Source organism: Carassius auratus, linkage group LG28B (genome assembly GCF_003368295.1).
Source record: "Carassius auratus strain Wakin linkage group LG28B, ASM336829v1, whole genome shotgun sequence".
Taxonomy (NCBI): Eukaryota; Metazoa; Chordata; class Actinopteri; order Cypriniformes; family Cyprinidae; genus Carassius; species Carassius auratus.
Window position 1 is genome coordinate 9,352,650 of NC_039293.1, and position 24,185 is coordinate 9,376,834.

Consider the following 24,185-nt stretch of genomic DNA (forward strand, 5'->3'; position numbering starts at 1 on the left):
TTAAAATATATTGTGATATATTGTAATATATTATTTTCCCTTTTTATTTCTAATATTTTATATATTTGAAAAACATTTAATAATATATTGATTATACATATATCATATAATATATTGCTAAATATTCAAATGATTGCCGCTTTCAATATATTGCAATATATTGGAAAAAATAAATATATATAAGAATATATGCCTGATATATTTCATGATATTTTCCAATATACTGCAATATATTTTTGTTTCATAAGGGATTACACTGGCAAAATATTGTGGAACGAGCAGCAAGTCCTCCATGCACGTCTGTTTATTCTGAAACCCTCGACACGTCCTTTAACTTTCTGTGGAAGTGCTTCTCGTCTGAACCTCTGTGACTCAGAGATGTTTGGTCAGCTTCTGTCTGCCGTCTCCTGAACCCAGAGCACCTCTCATCCTGTGTGAGTGTTTGATAACCTTGAGAGACAAAGAAAGGCCTCAGACAGCAGCAGGAGGAACTCTGAGTGGATTCTGCCTTTAGCTGAGAGGAAAACACACAAACCGAGAGGGGATGAATAAAGGGGGTGACTTCACAGGAACTTGCTGCACACACAAATATCATGATGCAATTTTAACACAAGCTCCCAAAAAGCTCAAGAGCTAGAAGATTTCAGGCGGATACTTAATTAGAACTTTCTTGAACAAAAAAAGACACACAAATATCAAATTTGACACTAATTTACACCATCAAAGCGAACAGATGATGTTCATTTTCATTTTTGCCTCAATTCCCCCTCGTGGAAATTATCTCCAAAAAGCAGTGTTTTTCAGTCAGATAAAGCAGCGTTTCAAAGCGCAGCAGGACTCAAGGTCAGCGGCAAAGGCAAAGAGAAATGACTGCGAGGATGTGCCCACCGGGAAAACTCATCTGAGCGCTTGTTGTTCTTCATTGTAGATCCCGAAGGGAAAACGCGAATAGAAAACACTCTCTCTCTGGACTGAACATGTGCTCTTTATCCTGACACAGTGACTTTATTGAAAGCCTTTGAAATCTGCTTTCTTCTGCTAATAAAAGAACACAATATAAAAACACAGTGGTGTGAATGTGTGCATTTGCAAAGCGAGACGTGGAAAGGGAACAGTTAGCAGGATGATGTGGGACTGAAGCTCAGTTTACTCAGCAGACTGAACGTTGTTTTCATTGTTTTCATGTTAAAGAGAGCTGAATGCTGCTTAATTACTCACTGGAGGAAACCTGAACACAAGTGTTTTGTTCCTAACAAAAACTGAGACCAGATGCATATTTCAAACAACTATGTAATGTGCTAATGCATAACTAACACAATGAATAACTAATCATTAATTTGTATTATCAAAACACTCATGCCCACTGTGTAGTAATGACCTCAACGCCTATCTATTTGTGTGTGTGTGTGTGTGTGTGTGTGTGTGTTTATTTATTTATGTGTGTATGAAATACAATATATACATACATATGCATGTTTCAGGACTAAAACCTCAAGAGATGTCCCATTGTTGATGGTCTGTTGTTTTATCATTTTGCTAAGGAACAAATTTAAAATCAAACAATTCATAGAATTGCTTTTATTGTGGCGAGCCTAAGACACACCTGTGCAATAATCATGCTGTCTAATCAGATCTTGATATGTCACACCTGTGAGGTGGATGGATTATCTAGGCAAAGGAGAAGTGCTCACTAACACAGATTTAGACAGATCTGTGAACAATTTTTGAGAGAAATAGGCCTATTTTGTACATAGAATACATTTGAGTACAGCTCATGAAAAATTTTCCAACAAAAAATAAATAAAGAAAAACTATTTTATAAATATAGATCCTGAGATAAAATGAGTGATACTGGATGTGATTTCGTTCATGCAGCCCACTTTCATAATACCTCTGAAGACACATTCACTGAATGCTGCATCGTCCTTGTCCCGGAAAGAACAATAAACGTAATGTCACCAGACACTCTCAAAACCAGAGAAAAGAATCATGGGACACTTTTTTATGTCTTTTATGTCTTTCTCACTGCGTGTGTGTGTCCTTGATGTCCATCTGTAGCTCAGACTCATCACACAGTCTTTTTTTAAATCCTCCGTTCAGCTTTTTGCCTTTAAACATCTCTTGAGATCCGAGTCCTTGGTTGTGAAACAAAGCCGCAAGAGTCTCTGCGGATGCAACAGACTGTCTCATGAAGAGCGTTCTCTGTACGAAAACAGAAAATGACATCTCCCCTTTGTAACTTCACTGGCAGCTCCGTCAGAGCTCTTTCAGAAACATCCATCACGCTGAAATAAAACATTCCTGCTGTCATGCATCACCTTCCCCTGTTGTTTATTCTCCGCAGATTCTTTTATTGAGAGTCTGAGGCCTGATATATTCTTCACACAAGTAAGTGAACACAAATGCTTCTGGCTATGCAAGCTTGATTTCATTGTGATATGACATGTCATAATACAATTCATAACACAACACAGGGCCACTGAACTGTGCATTTACATATACTGTCTTCTGATTGACTTCTGAATAGCATATTAGTATATTATTCTTAATATTTCTGCCAGGCATATATGCAATATATAACATAAAAGTATACAAGGATGCATACAATTGATCAAAAGTGACACTAGAGGCATGTATACTGTTACAAAAGATTTATATTTCAAATACATGCTGCTCTTTTAAAATGTCTTTTCATCTGTGAATCCTGAAAATAAAAATGCATCATAGTTTCCATTAAAGTATGAAGCAGCAACTGTTTTCGACATTGATTACTGAATACTTAGGACCATGTGATATTTCAGTTTTTTTTTTTTTTTTATAAATGTGCAAAAATGTCAACAATTCTGTGTTATTTTCCCTTAGCATGTCCTGATGTTTAAGTGTTAGGTTCTCTCTCTGTCCTGTTGGAGGTCGTTCTTCACTCATGACCCTCATGTAAACAGATCGATTCTCGCCTGTTTTCCTCCCAGTCAACTCTCCTGAGCGGGTCTAAAAATAAAGCACCTCCTTCACCTCTCTTTCACACAGGCGACATGTACACGACTGGCATGGCTGACCTCTGACCCCTGCAGTGACGGAGGAAGAAAATGAGTGATCAGCAGATGACTGTGTAAGAGGCAGAAGAAGAAACGAGAGGATCCTGTGGCGCTAATGGCCTCTGATTGGCTGATTCCGCTGCTATTGATTTCCAATAGTTCAGATCAGAGAGAGGCCAAAACACAATTCACCCGGAAAATATAATTATAACAGGATTAGAAACACACATGTGTGATCTGAAGGAGACCAGAGGTCAAGATTTGGCTGGTTAGCTATGTCCTTGCTGGTAGATGCCGGAATGACACGGTTTTGTGGGGAAAAAATAAGCTTTTTCATTTGACGACCATGCATTTTGAGAAATAAAATATTAAAACCTATATTTAAGATTAATTTAAGACAAATCATAAAAAAATGCAGACATAAAGTATTTGCCTGTATCAGTCTTGCACATTAAGAAATTCATTTGAAATGTCTCATCTTGTGACATTTTTTCAGAATGCTTATGTTCAGATGCTAAAGACAGAATTATGGCATTCATCTGTGATTGCTGAGATGCATGTGATGTCACAGTAATAATGGAGTTCTTTTGTGTCTGTGTCGGTTTTTCAGGGTTTGTTCGAATGACTGTGTCTCAAGGTCATACAACAAACATTTGAACGGTAATGTACACTCTCAAGCTAAAAGACAAAATATACCATCAAAGAATCATACATGTAGTTCATATGACACTTAAAAATATATATTTTGTAAATTGAAATAAAATAAAATAAAATGTATTTGTAGAAATATCTAATATAAATGTTAACTTGTTGAAAATTTTAAATGTTGCCTTGGCAAGTAACAATTTTAACCTGAACTAAATGGAAATTAATAAAAACTATTACTGGTCTAAAACTGAAATATAAATAAATTTAATCTAAATAGTAATATTTAAAAAGAACAAAAGCTAATAAAATGACAAAAGCACATAAAAATGACTTAAAAGAAAAAAGAAAACTAATATAACATATATATATATATATATATATATATATATATATATATATATATATATATATATATTTAAAGTTGAAGTAAAAAGTTTCAAAATACAAATAAAAACCATAACAGCATCTAAATGATAATAATAGTAAATAATAGCTTTCAAATCTCATTTGCATTTATAGATATATTTAAAAAAAATGATTTCATTAAAAAAATGTCTGTGTTGTCCTTGTTGGAGTTTGACATCCCCAGTCATCATTCACTTTCACTATAGCTAAGGGGAAAGTAAGAAAAAAACAAGAACAAAAGCATGATTCTTCATTTTTAAGGGTATAATAATTATGACAGAATCATTTTTGGATTAACTACTGCTTTAAATGCTCAAACACAGACACAAACACACACATTATCTCAAACACTGAGGGAGGAAACAGGATTAGAACATGTGAGAAATTGGTTTCAGGTCCTTGTCTCTGCAGTGTGATTATTCTCTCTCTCTGTCTCTCACACACACACACATACACACACACACAGAGAGAGAGAGAGAGAGAGACAGCTGCTCTCGCCTCACTAGGAGGGATTCCCTGGCGTTCAGTCAGTGTCATGCTGAAGTGTGTGTGTGTTTTACCCCAGAGTAAAGCTGTTACGATAATGCTGTCAAGAGTAAAGGGTTGTTACGGTGATGCTGTCAGGAGTAAGGGGTTGTTATGGTGATGCTGTCAAGAGTAAGGGGTTGTTACGGTGATGCTGTCAAGAGTAAGGTGTTGTTACAGTGATAATGTCAAGAGTAGGAGGTTGTTACTGTAATAATGTCAAGAGTAGTAGGTTGTTACGGTGATGCTGTCAGAAGTAGGAGGTTGTTATGGTGATGCTGTCAGGAGTAAGGGGTTGTTACGGTGATGCTGTCAAGAGCAAGGTGTTGTTACAGTGATAATGTCAAGAGTAGGAGGTTGTTACTTTAAAAATGTCAAGAGTAGGAGGTTGTTACGGTGATGCTGTCAGAAGTAGGAGGTTGTTACGGTGATGCTGTCAGAAGTAGGAGGTTGTTACGGTGATGCTGTCAGGAGTAAGGGGTTGTTACGGTGATGATGTCAAGAGTAGGAGGTTGTTAAGGTTATAATGTTAAGAGTAGGAGGTTGTTACAGTGATGATGTCAAGAGTAAGAGGTTTTTGTGGTGATGCTGTCAGGAGTAAGGGGTTGTTACGGTGATCATGTCAAGAGTATGAGGTTGTTACAGTGATGATATCAAGAGAAAGAGGTTGTTAATGTGATAATGTCAAGAGTAGGAGGTTGTTACCGTGATAATGTCAAGAGTAGGAGGTTGTTACGGTGATAATGTCAAGAGTAGAAGGTTGTTACGGTGATGATGTCAAGAGTTAGAGGTTGTTACGGTAATCATGTCAAGAGTAGGAGGTTGTTACGGTGATGATGTCAAGAGTATGAGGTTGTTACGGTGATGATGTCAAGAGTAGGAGGTTGTTATGGTGATAATGTCAAAAGTAGGAAGTTGTTACGGTGATAATGTCAAGAGTAGGAGGTTGTTACGGTGATGATGTCAAGATTTAGAGGTTTTTGTGGTGATGCTGTCAGGAGTAAGGGGTTGTTACGGTGATCATGTCAAGAGTAGGAGGTTGTTACAGTGATGATATCAAGAGTAAGAGGTTGTTAATGTGATAATGTCAAGAGTAGGAGGTTGTTACCGTGATAAGGTCAAGAGTAGGAGGTTGTTACGGTGATAATGTCAAGAGTAGGAGGTTGTTACGGTGATGATGTCAAGAGTTAGAGGTTGTTACGGTAATCATGTCAAGAGTAGGAGGTTGTTACGGTGATGATGTGAAGAATATGAGGTTGTTACGGTCATAATGTCAAGAGTAGGAGGTTGTTACGGTGATAATGTAAAGAGTAGGAGGTTGTTACGGTGATAATGTAAAGAGTAGGAGGTTGTTATAGTGATAATATCAAGAGTTAGAGGTTGTTACAGTGATGATGTCAAGAGTAAGCGGTTGTTACGGTGATGCTGTCAAAAGTAAGGGGATATCATGTTGATGCTGTCCAGAGTAAGGGGTTGTTACGGGGATAATTTAAAGAGTTAGAGGTTGTTACAGTGATAATGTCAAGAATAAAGGGTTGTTTAAATGATAATTTCAAGTGTAAAGGGTTGTTACGTTTATAATGTCAAGTGTCAGGAGTGAGGGATTGTAACTGTGATATTGTGAAGAGTAAGGGATTGTTACAGTGATGTAATGAATTAGCTTTTCGTAAGCAAGCTGAGAGTAACAATTCTTTAACTTCTCACAGATTAGATATTTCCCATGAACTACTGTCAAGGACAAAGTTATGGATAAAATGCTCTTTCAAAAGGATGTTGATAAGCCGACTGTTTAAAGAGGTCAATAATGAAAGTCGAATCAGAGTTACGAGTTCATAGGTTTTAAAGGACAACTTCTGTTCTGTGAACTTCTGACTTTACACATTAGCTACAACCCACCAAAATATAGGCTTATTAAAAAAACACTGAAACTTCAGAAATGATAAATAAAAGCAAAGCTTATGCCAGAAAAATATATCCATTTAAACAGATAACATACATGATCTAACATAATCACATTCACCTTTCTGACGCTTGTCTTTGTCCTTAAAAGAAGTTGAAGAGAAGTATCTAATCTGTGAAGATAAAGACTTACATCAGATGCTTTTTAGTAACAAGGCTGTAACAATCACACTATCAGTAGTAAGAAGTTGTCACAGTGACGCTGTATATACTGCAGCATTTAAACAGATATCATACAGTAAAAAAGAGAAATATTTGTGCAATTTAAAATGGCTATTTTTTTAATTAATGTATTTTCATATGTAATTTATTACTCTGATGCAAAGCTGAATTTTTAAGATCATTACTCCAGTTATCAGTGTCTTATGACACTTCAGAAATCTGAAATAATATGCTGATTTGCTGCTCAAGAAACATTTATTATTATTAATGTTGAAAACAGTTGCACTGCTCCATATTTTGTGGAAACCATGATAAAAAAATTCAGGATTCTTTGATGAACAGAAAGTTCAAAATAGGAAAATCCTGCCGATATGAGCAGATAAGATAACTGGATGAAACTTTGGCCTGCAGATGTGAGTAAAAGAGGTCGAGCAGGAGAAGTGTGAGCCATTGATTGAGAGACAGCTGTTTGTGCTGAATGTGTGATTGGATCATGTTGTAGACGGTTGCACTCTGTCTGTGTCTGTGTGTTTGCTCTCTGGCGGGTCCCATTGCGGTACGCCCTGGGGTGTCTGAGCACAGCAAATTACTGCTTGTCTCCTTTGACGGCTTCAGGTGGGACTATGACAGGGACGTGGACACACCACACTTCGACGCCATGGCGAAAGATGGGGTCAAAGCAACATATGTGACACGGGCGTTCCTCACCGTCACCAGCCCGACACACTTTACCATCTTAACAGGTAAATATGCTGACATATGCTGTCTAAAATACACTGAGCATGAATATATATTTCATATATATCTGAAGTGAGAGTTATATAAAATTTGAACAATTTTAGTGTGAAAACTTAAAAAAAAATATATATATATGTATATATATATATATATTAGTGCCATGAAAAGGTTTTTACCCCATTCCTGTTTTAAAGATTATTGCACACTTAAAAGATTCCGGCATTGGGACTCCAGCGAACCACAGTCAGAGCCATTATCCACAAATGGAGAAAACTTGGAGGAGCGGTGAACCTTCCCAAGAGTGATCAGCCTACCAAAATTACTCCAGGAGCTCATAAAAGAACCCAGAACAACATCTAAAGAACTGCAGGCCTCACTCCACTCAAATAAGGTCAGTGTTCATGATTCAACAATAAGTTTGAGATTGGACTGATACGACATAAGTTGAACTTTCTGGAAGGTGTGTGTCACATTACATCTGGTGTAAAACCAACACAAGGATTTCATAAGATGAACATCACACCAACAGTCAAACATGGTGATGGTGTGATGGTCTGGTGCTGCTTCTTCAGCTTCAGGACCTGGACGACTTGCCATAATTGAAGGAACCATGAACTGTGTACTCTATCAGAAAATCCTGAAGGAGAACATCCGGCCATCAGTTGTTTTCACCTCAAGCTCAAGAGCACTTGGGTTATGCAGCAGGACAAGTAATATTAAAATTAGTTTGATGATCTGGATGTGCAACATATGCCAAAATAAATAAATAAATAAAATAGGAAGGGGGCAAAAATCTTTACACGGCACTGTACAACGCATACATAGTAAAAAAAAAAACAGATTTACCATTACTATGAAATATAGATAAACATATATTGAATACATTTCTGGGGTTGGTTATAGAGGACAATTCTGTAAGAAAGAGTTATATGGGGATTTAGGTTCAAACCTTTAAAACCGGTGATGCATGAACTACCTCCACTGTGCCTTTGAGCGAAGCAATTTAAAGGTAATTTCTGTGATCATTTCTCATGCTGTACCAAGCATATGACTTTCTTTCCTCTTTCCTCTTAAAAACAAAAGTGTTTTTCCAGCATCTCAAAGCTTCTCCTGTCGAGGCAATAGATGCATATTATGACCAAGATATGTTAAGCTCAAAACAATGCCCATTAACAGACACTAAAGAAGTGCAAATATGCAAAATGTGAATGCATGTTATAAAAAAAATTACTTCGGACCAGTGGGACTCCTGCTGCCTAAAGAAGGCCGACTTGATAAAGTGTTCAACACCCTGAAAGGCACTCACCCACATCTACAAGTCTATAAGAAAGAGGAGATTCCCGCTCGCCTGCATTACTCCCATAATGGCCGCATATTACCCATCATCCTTTGGGCTGATCCAGGATACGTCATCAATTGGGTGAGCTATTCATTTAAGGCTCAGTGCAAGTTTTCTTCATGTTAATCAAGAAATTAACAAGCATTAATTAATTAAACGTTATGTAATTTAACAAACAAAATCTGGAATAAATAAATCTGGATTACAGTATTGAGAATTAGGGGTTAAATGTAGTAAAATAAAAAAGTGGTAGAGCATTGCATTAGCAGCGCAAAAGGTTGTGGGTTTGATTCCCAGGAAACTCATGTTAGGTAAAAATGTTTTTGTTTGTTTGTTTTTGCCCTTGACTCTAATTTACACTGCTCGCAATCAATTGATCAATACTCTGTTCCCATGAAGACCCAAGATGTCAGGTCAAGCACATGGACGCTTCGAGCTCCTGTTGACCTTTGACCTACAGATGTCAGAGGTCAGATTCACAAGTGTGGCATACTAACAAGAATTTATGAACACTGTTGCTGCAAACCATGAGAAAATCAAACAAAGTCAGGCACCTTGGCATCCCAAATGTTTCATTAACCACAGCATGAACCTAGAGCCAAATAAAACATATACTTTAGCTGAAAGATTCAGCAGCTGCCTTTATTGACCATCTCTATCTGGGGGCTTCACAGGTTAACTGCACCCACAAGCCACGTGTCGCCATGACAACGCCAGACCATAACCATAAGACAAATCAGCTAGTCTGCATCGCCCTCTGCTGTTTCAAATAGCAATCCACCATATTACTCATACTCCACACAATGAGCAAATATGCTGGAAAAAAAACTATGATCTTCTGCTTTAGTCAAAACGTTCAGTGTCCAGCAGAACATTTCAAATTTTATGTTTGAACCAGATGCTTTGTAAACAATTTAACTTATTTATTTTCATTAGATGACTGAACTTTCAAAAGTTAGTCGTCTTTAAATAAATTTGACTAAAAATGCTCCTATTTTTTTCCAAACAAATTCTCAATGCCACTTGCTGTATTAAATGTGCAACATGATGTCATGTGACAAATATTCTTCCATTTAAAATTGAGTTTTGCATGCTGCCTTACATTCTATTTTTAAACTAGACAGTATGCATATAATAGTATTTCAATTCATAAACATTCAAACATAAAATGATCACTGTAAATCAGTCTCATTATATATTTTTCTTTAAATTTGGGTTAACATTTTGGAATTTTGTTGCGTTTTTTTGTGTGCTATTTTTAGTGATTTTTGTTTATTTTATATGTCTATAGTTTTTATTTGTTATTTCAGTTTTAGTTTAAGTGCATCAAGTTAAACTACATTAAAATGAGAACAACAGCAACAAGCTGAAATATTTCATTTGATTTCCATTCAAATTCATTTTCATTTCAAGTAACATAAATGTTTATTTTATTATTATTAATAATAATGGTTTTAATTTAAGTTTCAGTTTCAGTTTACTGTAATAACCCTGCTGTAGAAGTGTGTCATTTGGGTGCTGATGGTTTCAATAAATATGCGTCTGTTCACGTGCCTTTATACTCTCTGTTTTCCTGCAGTATTTCCCAGTGCAGTTTCATAAGGGCAGCATGGCTATGATAACCAGGCTCTGGACATGAAGCCATTCTTCAGGGCCATGGGGCCAGATTTCTAAAAGAACCTGGAGGTGAGGCCATTTGAAACGTCAACATTTACCACCATGTGCCACCTGCTGAAAATCACACCTGAACCCAACGATGGACACCTGAACACCAAACAACACATGCTGACCTCCTCCATACAGACAGAGAGTGAGAACGTCTGTTCATACACGTCTTAAATATCACTTTGTTAAAAAAAGGCGAGAAAAATTTTGCAGTACAAACAATATTATTGTTGCTGTCTGCTAATTTATAAAAATCACTGGGTGATTTTTTACCAAGGGGGTGTTTTTTGTAATTTCTTTTCAGCCAGGGGGATGCCATCCTGCTGTATCCACCCTCAATTCGAGCCCTGTCTGCGCCTGGTGCTGAAGTGAAGTTTAGCACACGTCTGAAACGTCACCCTTTGATGTGATCATAAATACATTCAGTGACTGAATAAATGCACTTCTTGTCAAGAGAAAACGTGACAGAAACATCATTTGTGAGTGGAGTGGCAGTCCTGTGTGAATTGGCTTCAATATTTTTAAAGGGGTCATAGGATGCCCATTTTTCACCGTTTGATATGATTCTTTGGGGTCTTAATGAAAAGTCTATAAAATACTTTAAAAATTTCTCAATGGTAGTGTAAAACAACACAATTTTTAACCTGTCAAAAACAGCTCTGTTTACAGGAAGCCATTTTATTGCATATTTCTTTAATTGCAAATGAGCTCTGCTCGCCCCGCCCCTCTCTTCTGTGCAGCTCTGAGAGACTGTAAATTTAAGCAGCATTTATTATGAAACTTGCTAATCAGCACATTAATGGAAAAGATGATTAATAATAAAATAAAAAGTGATGCTTGATCACAAATTATTTGCACAAATATAGACACATTAATGTACATCCGGGCGCATTCCCTTCACAAACAAATGTAATCCAATGCACTTCCCTTCAGCGGCTCAGTTGTTGGGAGTAAATGACGAGTGCTTTGTTCATTATTCTGACGCCACTGTCAATCAATCATTGTGGGAGGGGCCTGTGCAGAACTACATCATTCTGCCAAGAATCTGAGAACAGTTTAATATGAGAAAGGGGTTTGAATTTATCATTGGCCATAGACTGTAAATTCCAAGCTAAATTTCAAATGTTATAGCAAAGGGTCTGAATTATGTCAATTTGACATTTCAGTTTCTTTTTTAACTCTTAGTTAAACTTAGCTTAACTTTTTAGTTATCACGAAGAATACCATTGCATACCACTACAAAAACATATTTAAAGTAATAATCTAACGATAAAATAACCATTAACCAATGATTAAAAAATTGTCAATAAGGGAACACAGCCTATTACACCAAATTAACTGATTATCATCACATTTACTCATGTAGATACTGGATTTAACAAAAGATGATACACAACATATACAAAAACTATACAACAGGAGCCTTATTTAAATAGTTTGATGTGCAAAATATCAAATAAATTGACGATAAAAACAAAATACTTCATACCACAAAATAATATTAATTCCATGTCAAATAACAGATAAACATATCACAATATAATGTTAATAATAATATGAAAAGTCACATACAATACAATTAAATGTTATACTTAATATATTATTTTAATAATGTGAATAATAAGATATAATAATTTAGATATATCTGAAAAAGGATTAAAATAACAACTAATGAAAATAATGTTAATAAACATATGTTGTTTTAATGTTTTGATTCATGTTAATGTCTTGTTTTTGAGTAAAAAGAGTGAAAATTCTGTATTAAAGTTAATAACACAAACTCTAATTATCTTATAATTCAGGTCAAATGCCTTTTACTCATATTTGTAAATCGAACTAATTTATGTTTGTGCAAAATAATACAATTACAACAAAGTCAGATTATTATCACATCAATATGCTGTTCACCATAAAACTAATTCTTTTAGAATGTGTGACGTCACGTGGACGGTGTCCTCCGAGGACCATTGTGGTGATTGCGCGCGCCTCGCGTTTGCGTATCCGCCCCCTTGTGTCCTGCTCCGCGCTCCCTCTCTCGCGCACAGTTCACGGAGAATGAGATGAGAATGAAATGAGAACAGTCATGGAGGAGCTGAGCGCGGTAGGAGGGCAGGTCTTTGATGCCGAGTGTATCCTCAACAAACGCCTGAGGAAGGTAACAAACACGCACAAAAACACATGCGAATCCGACTGCGTGCGCGATCCTCAACGCGTGTTTGATTTCCACAGGGCAAAGTGGAGTATCTGGTGAAGTGGAGAGGATGGTCGTCCAAGTAAGTGAGAACTGAGACACATACTGCCTTTATTATGCATGTTATGTAAGTGTGTATATATGAAGACTATACAGGCGATATATACATATATGTGAATCGTATGCACTGCTTCGCCAAACGCTTTTTGCGAGTAAACATCCGAATGTGAATCTCCAGGAAGGGAGAGCGAGAGAAAACAATGAAAACAACAACAGCGTGTTGCGCGTGTTTAATCTCGCGTCCACGCGTGAATTCATGCACTGCTCTCCACTTGATCGCTCTGCATCGGATCAGTTCGCCTGTGCCTCTTTTTCTGCATTTCTCTTTGTCTTCCAGATTACCTTTGCTCTCTCTTTTCATCAAGTTGTTTTTGTTTTTATTTATTTTTTTTGTTTTTGTTCGATTGTATAATTGCAATTGGTGAAGTTAAATCGACAGAAACAAACGTAAAGTGTGAGAAAAAATATTTTAGTGTTGTTATAAATGCGTTTTTCGTTATTATTTTCGGTGATAAACATCATGTGTTGAGTTCAGGAATCGCCTAATGCTGGGTCAGTTGTAACAAAGCCAGTTACATTGTATCAGTTTTAGAACTCTTCTTGATACTTTGTAAAAGTTTGTTCTTTTGTAGAGCAAGCAGTTTGTCGAATTCACAGCGCGTGGTTGTTTCTACTTTTTTTCTCCTTTTTTTCTTAAAAACTCCAGCTGCCCCCCCGACCCCCCTTAATGCCCCACTCTTGCTTTCTGTTACATTGTCGCCCCCTTTTTGCCCCGTCTATGGGCACTTGAGCTGTCAATCACACGAGCCACACCTCCCGCGCGCGTTTCCATCTGCCTCATTGATTATTCATATCACATCTATTTTTAATTGGATATTATTACTTGTTCAGCCAAAATTATAAACTGACCAGAACTCTGGGTATTATGTCTAGAATGCTCTAGATATATAAAATGAGGGACAAGATTTCATAATAGCCTGTAAAAATTTAGAACATTGTTTCTGCAGTGCATATTTAAAATATTGTTAATTGATGTAATTGAGATTCTTTGTTGTGATTGATGTTTGGAAGCCCGTTTCCATCACATGGTTGAGAAAATGGTAATTTCATCCATAAGGTAATTTCAACTTTCATCTTGCAATTGAGAGAGAGAAAAAAAGTGAGATATAAACTTAGATTTCAGAGAAAGTCATAAATACGAAATGTAGACTTGAAAAAAGAAAGCCACAATTGTGTGAAATAAAGTCCAAATTTATATTATGAGTTTATATCTTGATATATAATCTTTAAATTGTAGTAAAAAAAAAAAAAAACAATTGTGAGATAAACGATCGCAATTGCCTCGTTTCTTTATCATTTAGCTGAAACTTAATTCTATGGATAAAATCAAGCCTTGTCTTGCATTATTTTCCTGCTGGACGTAGCAATAGGAGTTATGGAAGTAAAATGAAGTGTGTTTCATATTGATTTTGAGTAATGCTGGGTAAAGGACATCTGTTTGGATAGATCACTTCATTTTTGTGTGTTAAATTAAATCCAGACGGCTCAGACTCTTTGAAGTGCCCTTTTAAGTAAACTGTCATCTTATCTTTTTTTTTTTTTGTCTGCTATATGACGGCAACCGAGCTGTGCCTGAAGTCCAATTCAACTCCACATTCCTTCTGTTTACATTTACAATAGTAGATGCAAAATTGCTATCCAAATGAAATTCAAGGGGTGGTACACAAACAACTTGTTTTGCATGCTTGGTTAAGCTGCAGGTTTATATGTGCATATGATTAAAAACTTGTCAGACCAGAAATAAATAAGAGTTCTAGGCTTTCCCTTGTACACAGCCATCATTTTGATGCTAAATTAAACATCATGAGCAAGTTGTTTGTCATCTGCTCGCATGCTTAAGAAGCCAGTGTCTGTGTTTTCAGACATAACAGTTGGGAACCTCAGGAAAACCTTCTTGACCCGAGACTATTGGCTGCGTTTAACAAGAGGTAAGAGATTTCTCCCATTGGACGAGTAAGGCTGTGTGTGAGAGCAACGCCCCCTTCCCCATGTGCAAACAATATGGGCTGCAACGCTTGGGAGGGCGTAAATGGGGCTCCATTCACAGGGCCATTCAGGGGCTGCAGACGTGTCCAGGCTCACGAGTTCCTTTGCAGCCTGCCTGAAAATCAAACATCGTTAAGATTTTCAAAGGGAATTAATTTTAGACTTTTCTGTGAGCGTTTCGCATTTGGTTTCACAGTTTATGAAAGATGGGTTGGAAAATAAGAATAGGATCATTTGAGAAACAAAACCACGAGTTTACACAATGGCTGCACGATAAATTGCACACAATATTTAATGTGCATTTTTTTGTCAGTAAAGCTGGTTATGTAATCAGCGGTTCATATATACGATTGTGGTTTTGCACAGCTCGTCAGTAAACAATGGCTCTGTGTAGTAAATGTTGCTCCACGTGAAAACACGCACGTGATGGAGATTTACACCACTGATTTCAGAACCAGCTTTACTGACAGCATGCACAGTAAATATCGCATGCAATTTATCATGCAGCCATAGTGTGAACTCGTGGTTTTGGTTCTCAAGTGATCCAATTATCATTTCTCATAAACTGTGAAACCAAATGCGAAACGCTCACAGTGTATTTTTACATTTTTGGAAGAGTATTTGTCTAAATATGACTCTGAATCCATCCTTAAATGAAACATGAGGAATTTTTCTTCTATCATTTGCCAAATTAATATTTATTTATTTGAGAAATCATTAATGTCTGGAGTACAAATGAAACTTTTCAGAAGAAACACCCCTTTTTGCTAACACATCTGCCATAAATAAAGAAAGTGATGTTTTTTATCCAAATTAGAACAATGGAAAGTTGTGACAGGAAGTGGGGAGGAAGAACAGGAAGTGAGGAGGCTTTAATTCATAAAAACAGGAACTGAATTTCACAATTGTGCCAAGACTGTTAAAGTAAATGTACAAGATGGTTTTATTTTTTAAATTTAATTTATCAAAAAAAGTTGTACGTTTTATTGTTAGTTTTATTTATGATTATTTTTATTTATTTAAATCCTCTTTATGAAAAGCACTTTGAATTACTCTCGTTTATAAAATATGCTATTTAATTAAAATTGCCTTTGCCTTATGGCCTTTAAAGGGGTGGTTGATAAGCTTTTTTACAAATGCTTAATTGTGTTTATGGTGTGCAATGTAACGTTTTAATGCTGTGTAAAAAAAAAATTTAATTAAGCATTGCTAATCACTGCTTTAAAAAAAAACTATTATGTCTTGTCCATTCTTAGGGAGCAAGAGCGGGAGCTCTTGATCCGCAATAAGGGGAAACGGCCTCGGGGACGACCCAGAAAAATATTGGTAAGTGTACCACAGAAAATGCCGGAGATCTGGTGAGGAAAAACTTACACCACACATTATGTTCTCACCATTTTCTATATGTTAATTTCTCAGGAAACCATTCCAGTGGTATCCAAATCAAGCAGCTCGTCCTCATCGTCTTCGTCTTCTGGTTCATCGTCTTCCTCGTCTTCTTCCTCTTCTTCAGATGATGACGACAATGAAGATGACAACAACGACAGGAATCCAAAACCAAGCCCTCGTTCACGAGAGCACCACCCGGTCCCTCAGAAGAAAGCCCAGATTGTGGTTGCCAAGCCAGAACCGCCGAAGAAGAAGCGAGGGAGGAAAGCGCTTCCTCCGGAGCTGAAGATGCAGCGCCAGACCAAAGGTCCCCGGAAGATGCTCAAGCCCTTTTCCAGAGACTATGAGGTCCAAGGGAGCATAAAGAAACCACTCATGCCTGCAAGCTTCACTTACACCGGGTTGAACCGAAACTCTGGACGGGAGATGATGACACTGCAGAATAGAGGTTCTTTTACCCAGAAGAACTCTTTAAGTTCCTTGGGACGCTCCGTTGGATCAGCTTCGTCGCCTCCTACATTAAGTCGGCTGCCACAAACCAAAACTGCTTCGGATTTCAAGCTCTCGGTCTCAGATATGAGCAGCAGAGGAGTCGACCCCAAAACACCCACGTGCAAATCTCCAGGAGTGGCTGCGTTGAATCTGCACAGCAGCAATGGACAGACCTGTCCACAACTCTCTCCAAATGTCCCAAAAGCCTCGGATCTGACTCTACTCCAAAGATCAGGATCTCTCCAGAAATCCCCACCGAGCTCATTTTCCTCTCTTAAAACTCCTTCCAGCCTTCAAGCTCTCAACCTGCAGAGCATCAACAAAACGGCACAGGGTAATGGCAACTCCACAAACGACGGTTCCTACTTGAAGGGTACCTCCAACCCTAGTAGAAAAAGCTCTGGGTTAAACACAAAACACGAGCAGAGCCCTGCACCGAATGTCCCAAGTAAGTTCCCAACCAGTCAACAAGTCCTTAAGAGTCCGCAACGGGATAAATCCAAAGCGGATGATTTGTCCGAAAGACTTGGGGAAAAAAATCAAGGAAGAGTGGATAACATACTCCCTCAGACTACCGAGGGCCGAGATCAACCAGCGCAAGACAGATCCTCTTCTAAAGATGCAGGGAAACCAAGCAAGACCCTGAGTGAGTTGAGCACTGGAGAAGAAGGAAGCAGCTCCGATTCTGACCACGATTCCTCATTTCCGAGCAACAACCGTGACTTGGCCATCTCGGTGCAAGCAGGTCAGGACTGGAGGCCGACACGGAACCTGATTGAACATGTGTTTGTCACCGACGTCACTGCAAACCTGGTCACTGTAACGGTGAAGGAGTCGCCCACCAGCGTTGGGTTTTTTAGCATCCGCAATTACTGAATGTTGACAACTGGGACTGCAGGCGCTCTGAGATAATCGGGAGAAGTTTCAAAGGAATCAAAGGAACTGTTTGGTGCTTCTCCATCTTTGGATTTTACTTGTTTTAACTCTAAATCGGACTGTTTTAGTTGGTTGGTTTTTGAGGTTTTTGAGAAGACGAATGCCTTTAGAGGTCTCTCAATCAGAGACCTCTAAAATCTCACTTAAGCATAGAAATGAATCATAAATATGTTACTGAACAAATAATTGACCATTACTCTTGGTTTCCACTTCAGGGATGGTTTCATGTTCTCTTGATGTTGATTCTGAGTACAGTATTAGTAAATAATGAAGTCACCAGATCAGAACAAATTTATCCAAATGTGTTAAAGCTGAATCTCAGATCACATATTGTGCCTGGTTTTAAAGCTGTCCTCTTTCTGGCTGATAACCATTATAATGATGTTTGGTTTTTTGTTTTTTGTTTTTTTTTCTAAAATGAATGTTGACATCTTTTATACTACACAACAGTTCCATTTATTTATTATTATTTCTCACTGATTTTTGTTGGTAGCTGAAATTCTGAAACATACAGTAAAGATTCTTTTTATAAAAAATTAATCGTTGTCTGTTTTGATTCAAACGTACAGATCAGAATATAGATGTGTATATAATCAGGGGTGAAAGAATGACAGCAAAGGCGTTTCTTCTCACTACAGCTTCATTTATTTGATCAAATTTTTTTTTTTTTATACAAATCATTACAACTTAAAATAACTGTTCTATTTTAACATATTTTAAAATGGAATTTATTCCAGTGATTCAAAGCTGAATTTTCAGCATCATTACTTCAGGTTTCAGTGTCACATGATCCATCAGAAAATATTTTAATATTCTGATTTGCTGCTCAAGAAACATTTATTATTATTATTATCAATGTAAAAAACAAAACAAAAAAAAACATAATAGAAAGTTAAAAAGCATTTGACAATAGAAATGTGCCTTTACTGTCACTTTTGATCTATTTAATGCATCCTTGTTAAATAGTGATTTATTTTTTATTTTTATTAAATAATAACAAATTTCCTTGGATTTAAATTCTTAAAACAAGTGATAATCTCAAAAAGTGAAGATGGTGAACTTTAATAAAAATATAAAAAAAAGTCACAGTTTCCACAAAATATCTAAATCTCCTTAAAATAAGAGAAATGTACTTGAGCAGCAGCAATGCATAAAATACAGTATTTGGGCTTCTTTTAGATGGTGTCTTTAATATGAGTGCATTTTATAATTTTATATTTAAATAGTGATACAAAATACACTTCTAAAGATACAGTCTAAGATGTAGCATTTTATGTTTTTTTTTCTGATCTGACACTCTGAATAAGCAACTTATGCTACTTGACAGTAATATGTACTGCAGCTCATATTTAGCGTTTGCTGTCTGCCTTTTGTCTGGTCTGCTCTGTAGTCCTGCACATCTGAGAGGCTGTTTAATCACACAGGTTTAGATGTTTTAAGAAACCCTTTAATTTTCCCAGAATTCTAAGAGGCGGCTTCCTGCAGACTATACTGTGAACTCTTTGGGCAAACGGCTGTCCATGAAACCTCACACCGACTTCAGCTTCACTCAAACCATAACTCCAGTAGCTATACATGGGCTGCATTTCCCAAAAGCATTGTAAGCCTAAGATGACCATAGCTCCATTGGTGAAAATGGGTCTATGATGTATTAGGCTTATAATGCTTTTGGGAAATGCAGCTCTGGTTAGTTTGTTCAGTAAAGTCAACTTGGTCTGAGATTAGGAAAATTCATCTCAAGGAAAAATTAAACTGATAGTAATGAGTCACTTGTTGTCATCCAGTAAGAGTATGGAGCTGTAATATAAAAATGCAGAACAGTTCAGATTTCATAATGAGATAAATGAGCACAGTTTGAGATATTGTTGCGATTTCTATAGGGGAGATCCGTTGCATAATATAAAAAATAAAAACAAACTTAAATATATTAATAAAAACATTTCAATTGCATTGAAAGCAGCATCTCACTGGTATTGTGACAAAATATTTTGACAGTTGACAGTGTAAAGCAGCAGTTTTGCCCAGAGGCAGTTAGGGTTTTTCTGAGTTTGACAAGTTTGTAGTCACTGCGATCCGTCTGCGTGTCGCCGCAGGGCTGCTGTTATCAGCACGGCTCATTCCTCACCGCACTGACATAATCACAGACCAGCAGAAGGAATGAGATAACAGATAACTGAACACATGTGCCGAGGTTACTGCAGCACTTCACTACCAGCTTCCTCTGAGCGCCATTATGTCAGACCTATAGACTGTCTATTAGTGTAGGTTTTTGAATTTTTATATTTGATATTTTTCTGTTTTCATTGTAGTTTTAGTTGAAGTTTTTTCTTTAAATCTCTTTTTTTATTTTTACTACATAATGTTAAAACAAATGCAAATAATAAATACCACCAGTTGAAATGTAAGTTTAAGGTTTATTGTATATTTTAAGTGTTTTTATGTAAAAAAATAAATAAAACTAATATGGTTTTAGTTTTAAATTATTATTTTAATAGTTGCAAGGCATTTATGCTGCAAGAGAGAATACATTATTGTGTTTAGTTACTATCTAAACGATGTTCAATGTTCTTAAAAAGCTTTATTTCCTTCAGTATAATTCTGGAAAAATTATATAGAGGTGAATCTTTCGTAACTTAAAAGTTGAAAAGTAATTTTTTTTGGTAACTTAATTCAAAAAGTAAACAATTTCAAAAGTTTCTTTGTTGTTTTAATTTGGATGAATGTCAAAAATCCAGTATCTAAAAATATTAGAATATATCCTAAGATCAATAAAAAAATTATTAGCAAAACAAAAAGTTCTTTAAAGTAAGTTCATTTATGCACTCAATACTTGGCCGGGGTTCCTTTAGCACAAACTCCAGCCAGGTGTGGCATGGAAGCGATCAGTCAAATATTCCATATGAAGTTTAGGTCAGGCATGTTTGCTGGCCAATCAAGCACAGTAATATAATGGTTAGCAAACCCCTTGGAAGTGGTTTTGGCACTGTGGACAGGTGCTAAAATCTTGCTGTAAAAGGAAATCAGCATCTCCCTAAAGCTTGTCAGCAGATGAAAGCATAAAGTGATGTAAAATTTCCTGGTAGATGGCAGCTTGGATTCTGTGCCTCTCCAGTCTTACTCCAGACTCCATACCTTGATTTCCAAATGAAATGCTAAATTTACTTTCATCTGAAAAGAGGACTTTGGACCACTGAGCAACAGTCTTGTTCTTTTTCTCCTTAGCCCAGGTAAGATGCTTCTGACGTTTTTTTTTTTCTTTTCTGTTTCAAATAATTAAACAACAATAAACGAATATAAAGTGGAATTAACAACGAAAACATTTGTTTTGCATATAATTATCCTTTAGTCAATCTTATATCCGTCATTTACCGCTGTCATGTAAATGATGGAGATAAGATTGACTAAAGGATTATATGTTTTTTTTTCTTGCTTTTTTTCCCCCTTTTGGCTGCCAGAAGGATAGATCATCTTCATGTTTAAAATATCAAATGCAGGAGTAAACGCTGTCCCAGTTTGAAAACGGTGGCCGGCGCTCATGAGGAAAAAGCAAGCACATCCTGCGTAATGTGAGAGGGGTCCCCCTATATTGCTCTATGGTATACAAGACTGTTTTATTAATTATGACATTTCTGATTGTTTAAATGATCAGCTGTCGCGTGCCCCCGGCAATTGCCTGCCCTATTGCTACACCTCTGAGCATGGTGGCTCTTGATGAACTGACTCCAGCTTCAGTCCACTCCTTGTAAAGTTCTCCCAAGTGTTTGAATCCGCTTTGCTTGACAGTATTCTCAAGGGTGCAGTCATCCCTGTTGCCGGTGCAACTTTTCCTGTCCGATTTCTTCCTTCCAGTCAACTTTGCATTTAATATGCTTTGATACAGCACTCTGTCAACAGCCAGCCCTTTTAGTAATGACCTTCTGTGACTTTCCGTCTTTGTGGAGGATGTCAATGATTGTCTTCTGGACCATTGCAAAGTCAGCAATCTTCTCCATTATTGTGGTTTCAAAGAACAAGAGATAAACTGAATTTATACTGTGGGGATGGTCATGTAATGAAACTCAAATCTAAATATTCTAATATTTTGAGATAGTGATTTTTTTTTTTTTACTTTCAGGAGCTGTAAGCTCTAATCATCAAAATATATTTTTTTTATGTTTTTTTTATTTACATGTATGGAATCTAGAATTTAAAAAAGTTTCACTTTTTGAAATAATTGACACAAAAAAAATTCAATTAGATATTCACTTTTTTTGAGATGCACCTGTAATTCTGTATGCTTTTTCTTTTGAGTTTTACCCTCTTGCTTCCTCCCAAGAAGGAGATTTAAAGCTCGTCATGGTTGTATAAGGCAGGCGGGACACACAAGATAGTCAAGTCCATCAACATTATTGTGCAAAGAATGTCTCAGAAGGTGCTTTCCTTTCTTTCATTTGGAGTAATGAATTATAATCTGTCTTTTTCAGCAGTATAATCCTTCATATCAAGATATGGCTATCATAACGTAAATTACATGAATTCACAAGTGCACAGTCATCTCTAATGTCTCCATAAAACAATAGTTGGGCTGTGGAAAGGGTTGAGACGAGGAAAACTAACAATCATCTCTTCCATCTGCACCCAAAAACACAAACATGTCAGAGAGTGAAAACACAACCGAAAGAAAACAAAATAATGCTTGTGTTTGTTTAGCAGAGATGAAGATAATAAAGCTTCACTGTGATCATTGTCTAAGCAATCTCAATGAATACATTTTGGAAATGTGATTATGGGGGCCATGATAAGACATTTTGTTATGGCATATTGAGGTTTACACAGTAAGCATTAAAGGGTTAGTTCACCCAAAAATGAAAATTATGTCATTAATAACTCACCCTCATGTCGTTCCAAACCTTTAAGACCTCCGTTCATCTTCAGAACACAGTTTAAGATATTTTAAATTTAGTCCGAGAGCTTTCTGACCCTCCATTGGAAATGTTTTGCACGGTCTACTGTCCATGTCCAGAAAGGTAAGAAAAACATCATCAAAGTAGTCCATGTGACATCAGAGGGTCCATTAGAATTTGTTGAAGCATCGAAAATACATTTTGGTCCAAAAACAACACAAAATACAACTTTATTCAGCATTGTCTTCTCTTCCGTGTCTGTTGCGAGCGAGTTCAAAACACAGCAGTTTAGTGATATCTGGTTCGCGAACGAAACACTCGATGTAACCGGATCTTTTTGAACCAGTTCACCAAATCGAACTGAATCCTTTAAAATGGTTCAAGTCTCCAATAAGCATTAATCCACAAATGACTTAAAGCTGCTGTAGGGAACTTTTGACGCTCTAGCGGTTAATAAACAGAACTGCTTGCGTCTTGCGGAAGAACATCGTAGCCGGAACTACTTCTCTCTGTTTATGTCTATGAAGAATCACAAAGGTACTGGGTTACTCCGCCAAGGTACCCCCGAAGCGATCTAAATTAGTCAGAATATAAACACTTATTATAGGTGCACCCTAGTGATTCAGGACAAGCCAAAAACACGGTTTGGAAAATGGATTCATGGTGTACTCGCTTATTATATAAATTTTTCTACATTTTGAACACAAAGTTACGGACCGCAGCTCTGATTGGTTATTTTTTACCGGGAGCGATGGAGTTTCTTCAAATGGCAATAGGACCACTGGGAGGAGCCAGAGGAGCTTGATTTTTTTCAAAGATTATCACAGATTTCACAGATTATGTCTCATATTCTACTGTCAGGACATAATGACAGGTTTAATAAATATGTAAAAAATATTTTTTTACAAAAGTTCCCTACAGCACCTTTAAGCTGTTAACTTTTTTTAATGTGGCTGACACTCCCTCTTAGTTAAAATAAACCAATATCCCGGAGTAATTAATTTACTCGAACAGTACACTGACTTGAACTGCTGTGAAGAGAGAACTGAAGATGAACACCGAGCCGAGCCAGATAATGAACGAAAGATTGACTCGTTCTCAAAATGAAAGGAGCAAGTGCTAGGCGGTTGTCTGTTTGCAAGATGGCTGATGTTGATCGAGCTTTTCCTGCACACGTCCTCTGGATAAACACATTATCCTGTTAGCAAAAAGTAGCTGTAGGCTATATTAGGGGGAAAATAGTTGTAAAAAACGGCGGGAAGGCAGCGGGTCGATAAACGTGTACGTGACTAAAAAGTTAAATGTGTATTTACAACACACTCTTCCAAGTGAGGTCCTTTTTATTCCTGAAATATGATCCTGTTTATGATACGCGAATTGACACCAAAGTTAAAATGTTGAAACTCGGACGTCAGTCGCGAATTTGCGTCAAACGCGTAAATGCACAAAAGCACCATTCTCGCCAGATGCTAACTTTGCGTCATTCGCGCAAACTAGATGAGGTGAATTCGCATCTGCCGGCCATGCTAGATGCCTCATTCGCGATGCGAGACCTCCAGACACGCGTAAAGATGTCTTTACATTGACTTAACATTGAAATCATTCGCGCCAGATGCTCTATTTGCGTTTGGTGTGAACGCATCATAAAGGTCCCGTAACGACACATGACATCAGGGCATGACACGTAATGTATGAGTCAAAAACGTTAGGCA

The 24,185-nt window shown here is 37.0% G+C and overlaps 1 protein-coding gene and 1 pseudogene across 1 annotated transcript; both read left to right on the plus strand.

Moving 5' to 3' along the window:
- The first annotated feature begins 7,126 nt into the window (after positions 1-7,126).
- On the plus strand, positions 7,127-10,650 carry LOC113067597 (ectonucleotide pyrophosphatase/phosphodiesterase family member 7-like; annotated as a pseudogene).
- A 1,819-nt stretch (positions 10,651-12,469) lies between these two features.
- LOC113067392 (chromobox protein homolog 2-like) lies at positions 12,470-17,657 on the plus strand. The gene is made up of 5 exons (XM_026239781.1): positions 12,470-12,631; positions 12,706-12,749; positions 14,650-14,715; positions 16,030-16,099; positions 16,193-17,657. Exons 1-5 carry the CDS (start codon positions 12,548-12,550, stop codon positions 17,528-17,530), a joined length of 1,602 nt encoding a protein of 533 aa, XP_026095566.1. The 5' UTR covers positions 12,470-12,547; the 3' UTR covers positions 17,531-17,657.
- The last annotated feature ends 6,528 nt before the right edge of the window (positions 17,658-24,185 follow it).